Genomic DNA, 5,361 nt, shown 5'->3' with positions numbered 1-5,361 from the left:
TAAACAAAGTGTTATTGTTCATTAATTTAATGAACTGAAGGGAAACAGAGACCCTCAAATGAGCATTCAAAACAACTTGCAGTAATCTGTAATTCAATCATCACAATAAGTTTTAACAACTTAAATTTGATAAATCTTATCTCTGTTATGCCTTTATCAATTCTTTTGTATTCAGTATATCAGTGGAAAGCTTAATTTTTATTACCCCTTACAATGATATTCTATTTGTTATGATCATTATACTTGTATGTGTGGGTCTTCTTTACTTCATGCGTTTAGAGTCAGATGTACTTATATGTGATCACATGAAATTTGCAAATCAAGAAATGCTTTAAATATTTAAAAAATAAATGGCCAGGGCCAAGACGGAAAGAATTGGTGACTTAAATTGGGCAAATAAGACTGAGTTTAGATGCACAATAATATAATGTATCATGCACTCTTTCTTATAAGCTTACAGAGCTTGGTAGGTATGTTGTAATTAAGGGTTAATGACCCGCCCCGAGGTGAATATGGTGTGATAAAGCCTTGTCAGTTGCTATAACCACCGAACAAAGCCATCGAGTGAGCGACAGCGTGAAGCGAATACTTGTATCATGCTGTGACATTATGGCGTCATAATCAATATGGAATGGGGGCTTCTGATTGGTCAACTCCACCTGGCTATATGATAATAGTTTTTATCTAGCAGTAATACGTGCGGTGAAGAATTGCGTCACTTTGTTTCATTTGACCAGTCTTTCCCTCCTGACATCTGCTTGGTTTCCATTCATATGGTGACATACCCGACACCCAATCACTTAATGTGATACTGTGTTGGAAGGGAAATTTTGAATCTGTTCTGAGATGCACTCGCTTATACATTATGAAATAACGTGTAACAGATCTTTCGATGGCCACAAGAACATTATTGAATGGACCTATACCATTATTACGTCACAGTTTGTTTACCGCAATGAATGTCGGTCAATCGACGTTTATATTGTACAGGGGTGCGTAGCGCGGTGTGTGTTTGTGTAGCGTTAGCCTAATATAAGGCTTTTAATACAGTACTACTTTCGGTACTACTACCCATGCGGCATGTAATGCTGTGTCAACACAACTAGATGCAGCAAAAAATCAGACATTTCTTACTTTGAAAACTTTGAAATGATCTTTATTCTTTGACCGTTCTAGAATGTTCTTTAGAACAGGTAAACAAACTGTGACGTAATAATGGTATAGGTCCATTGGGCAGGCAAGATCCATTTGCCAGACAGTTACCACTTAATTTCACCACTGACCAAATTGATACTGTCTTTGGGTTCACCAAAAGATCTGCTTGGAGATTACTGGACCAGGTGAAGTCAGCTCAATAGTCATACTCCTATATTCAACCTTTGAATGTACATGTACAAATGTAGGAGCATGGCAATATTGGTATCATTGTAAAGGGTGACATCCACAAATAACTTTCAAATTTCACTCAGGTGAAAATGAGTACCTAGCTTCGGTTAGGGGCGTCTTATCGGATGGGACGTTAAAATGGAGGTCCCGTGTTTGAGGAGAGACACACCTCAAGCACGTTAAAGAACCCACATGAGCGGAAGTGGAACAAACCATTATGGTCTAAAAAGGGGTAGTGAATTTTCCCGACCAGCCTCGTAACCCCTGCTTCTCCTATTGGGTCAGTTAGTCCTCACTACTTGTGAGGATGTTTCTGACTCAGGGAGAAGAGTTGCTGTTACAGTTCTATATCTCTAGCTCTATACCTAGAAGTGGCCAATGGCCTTGCATTGAGCGACACCGTTAAAAAAAAATGATACATAGAACTATCCAATAGATGAAGCGAAAGCAGAGATATGACTCATCAAATTAAGTTTCCAAATGTTGTGTCATGTGTATGACGTATTTCTTTGTCCGTGAACATTTTTAGTCTTTCTATTCGATAGATTCTTATATTACAATCTATGCATAGCTTCCTGCAAAACCTCTTACACAAAGATTACATGCATAATATCATACAAACATAGGTTAGTCCTCAGCATAAAGCTTCATCTATTCACAATTATTTACATGAATGCACGGCTCACTCACCACAGTACTATTGGTGCAGATGCATATATCAGTGTTATCCTAGAGGGGTCTGTATGTACTATGTGACAAATGTTTTGTGTAAAAATTCAACAAAACACATTGTGTGTGTCTTCTTTACTAACTTAAAGATACAAGTTAATATCATATCTAAATATTTGGGTTGGAAGGTATCCAAATTCCACCCGTGCCCCTCATGAATTATACTGACATGTGCACGATATCCATACCCATTCCTCTCCTCTTTCTAAAATCATTTTTCCTTGTAGTTTCTATGAGCCAGCAGTATGTATCATATGTTTACAATAAGCCGATGCACGGTTTGAACTGTGCATTCTCAAGTGTGATGCTTTGTGGGTAATATGTCAAATTTGAAGGCCCCTGAGACATAAACAAAACACATCTGGACAGGCATAAAGAACATTCTAGCCATGACCAGCGTCTGTCTTCTCAATTTTACCACTTACGATGGTTGGCAAATTTGTCATCTTTGCTGGACGAAAGGGTATGGAAAGATAATCTCCAAGCAGATCCCTATCGGTGGCAAAAAGACAGTATCAAATTGGCCAGGCAGTATCCATTAGCCAGAGAAGGTCCGCGGCCAACGACGGGGATACCGACAAAAAAAACCCTGCGATATATAAAAAGGTAACGATCATTCCCCAACAACCTCTGCTTGGAGAGTAATGGAAAGAGATGTCATAAGACTAAGCTTACATGTAGTCAACTAGCAAAATTTGCCACTCAAAATTCCTGAAAATAGTGTCAAGATTTAAAAGAGTTTTCCAAGGGTAGCATGCACCTAGCAAGAAATCGGACTGTTTGGCTATGACAATAGTACTTATCATAAAGATGACAGAAAAAAAATTAAGGCTGGCTTGAACACTGACAAAAAACGTTAGCAAGTTAAGGGCCGCCACCTTTAAATTTGTGAATGCACAGTTTAAAATGTGAACTGACTTATACCTTCGAAACTGGCCATGGCAGGATGTCAAATTTCGTCCGAATTCCGGCCAGCTGTTGAAATTATCCACAGCTTTCTGAATAAATAATTACATGTAATACATGAACACATTGTACACAAAGGTTACACATGTTCCGTGACCCTCTTTAATCCACAGGGCATGTTAGCCCAGCGCGGATATAAAAGTTTTTATTAATAGGTGTAACCTTCTCGATGACATGTAAGACTTCGGCCATTCAGCCAAGTGACCTGATTTCTAAATGCCTCTAGGATTACTCTAAGTCTAGTAAAAAGAAGCTTTTAAACCCTATGTAATAGAATCTTTTGTGTACCGTCCATTCAAAACCTCATGCAATTCTAGATGGGATACCCACAGGTAATGTGTCTAACTCCAAGTAGGACAGAAGGAAAAAAATTAAGGTGGAGCTGGAAGAAAGCAAAAATCATGACATCAATGGACAGAAAGAAAACAAGGCAAAACATTCACCTAAAATCATGCTAAAGTCTAACTTGATTGCAATGACGTTGACATCTATGCAGTGTAATCATTGCAGGAAAATGGACAGAAGTAGAACAGACCAACCCCACTTCCCTCAATTTGTAGAAATGTGAACATTTGATGGAGGGAGATGCAGTCACTCTCTCATTGGTCGAACAGCTAATTGCCGTCCTCTCATTGGTTGAACTGTTAATTGTGATGGACTGACAGTCTTGTTACAGAGGCTGGGATCATAGATGCTGCCACTCAATGGTAGCAAAGCTGGCATTGGCCTCCATGAAGTGCACCACCTCCTCAGGGATGGAGTGGGCCAACCACATCTTCTGTAACTTCTTGTATCTCTCCTGACACAGGTACAGGGGGTTTCCTCGTCTGGATAGGGCATAAAACTATATCAGAATCTCCACTCAGGCCTCAAAATTAACTTTTCTTCCTATTGTCCCAGCACTGTCCCAAAAATAAATTTCAATTGTACCCAAAGTGAGAATGAACTGTCCCAAATTGTTCTTTTTTTAAAGTATTGCATGACGTAAACTTGAAGTCAACTTTATTTTGCTTATGTTCACCAGCTCCCAGGTGCACTATAATTGCAGAATGGACAGGGAATTCAGTGGAGAATTTTCTGGATCCAAAAGCTGGGACCTGTACCTGATAAACAAAAGAAGGACTGACAATCTGATGATTATTTTAAAATTTCTATTGTCCCAAAAATGTCCCAAAGTGTCTTTTTAGTTGTCCCAGTCTAAATTTTCGTGGTCAGTGGCCATTGGACCACCTTTAATTATGAGCCCTGCCAGTATACCAGTGTTCAAAAATGTCATAGCTATATAGAGACACTCAACAAGACACTCAATGTATAACTTTTCACCACCAAAACCCAGAAGTGACAGTGGGTAAAGGATGTTTGTGTACAGGGCCGTGAAACCCTGGAATTTTCTACAAACTGAAATAAAGACCACATCCCAGCACGTCGATGAAGTTGACAGATGGTCATCGTAATGTTGGCTCTCGTTTAACAAAACTTTGCCATTCAATCATTCAACAACCAAAACTGATGCATACTGCAACTGATGGAAGCTGTGAAGAAGTAGTTCTCTGGACCTACCTTAGTCCCTGGTCATGTTCCCCGTAGTCATCCAGGTACGGTGACGGGTAGAAGCAACCTTTTGTCTTGCCGGTGAGCAGGAGGATTTGGCATTCCCTCACCCTGTCAACAACAGTTATCAAGACTCAACTTCAGGGTGATAAATCAACTTCAGGGTGATAAATCAACTTAAGGGTGATAAATTAACTTCAGGGTGATAAATCAACTTCAGGGTGATAAATCAACTTCAGGGTGATAAATCAACTTCAGGGTGATAAATCAACTTCAGGGTGATAAATCAACTTCAGGGTAATAAATCAACTTCAGGGTGATAAATCAACTTCAGGGTGATAAATCAACTTCAGGGTGATAAATCAACTTCAGGGTGATAAATCAACTTCAGGGTGATAAATCAGCTTCAGGGTGATAAATCAACTTCAGGGTGATAAATCAACTTCAGGGTGATAAATCAACTTCAGGGTGATAAATCAACTTCAGGGTGATAAATCAACTTCAGGGTGATAAATCAACTTCAGGGTTACCGTAATAAATCAACTTCAGGGTGATAAATCAACTTCAGGGTGATAAATCAACTTCAGGGTGATAAATCAACTTCAGGGTGATAAATCAACTTCAGGGTGATAAATCAACTTCAGAGTGATAAATCAACTTCAGGGTGATAAATCAACTTCAGGGTGATAAATCAACTTCAGGGTGATAAATCAACTTCAGGGTGATAAA

General features: G+C 39.2%; 1 protein-coding gene across 1 annotated transcript in view; it reads right to left on the bottom strand.

Moving 5' to 3' along the window:
- Window positions 1-2,204: 2,204 nt before the first annotated feature.
- LOC109476975 (E3 ubiquitin-protein ligase UBR2-like) overlaps window positions 2,205-5,361 on the bottom strand; it is a 99,005-nt gene continuing 95,848 nt past the window's right edge. The window contains exons 56-57 of the mRNA XM_019777992.1: window positions 4,642-4,743; window positions 2,205-3,908 (exon numbers count right to left, since the gene is read on the bottom strand). Coding sequence (XP_019633551.1) covers window positions 3,767-3,908; window positions 4,642-4,743 — 244 coding nt within the window. The 3' untranslated portion in view covers window positions 2,205-3,766. The remainder of the gene's footprint in view (window positions 3,909-4,641; window positions 4,744-5,361) is intronic.

Source organism: Branchiostoma belcheri, unplaced genomic scaffold (genome assembly GCF_001625305.1).
Source record: "Branchiostoma belcheri isolate BF01 breed outbred unplaced genomic scaffold, Haploidv18h27 scaffold4, whole genome shotgun sequence".
NCBI lineage: Eukaryota > Metazoa > Chordata > Leptocardii > Amphioxiformes > Branchiostomatidae > Branchiostoma > Branchiostoma belcheri.
The sequence above is the reverse complement of the archived record's forward strand: the minus strand, read 5'-3'. Positions and strand labels throughout refer to the sequence as shown.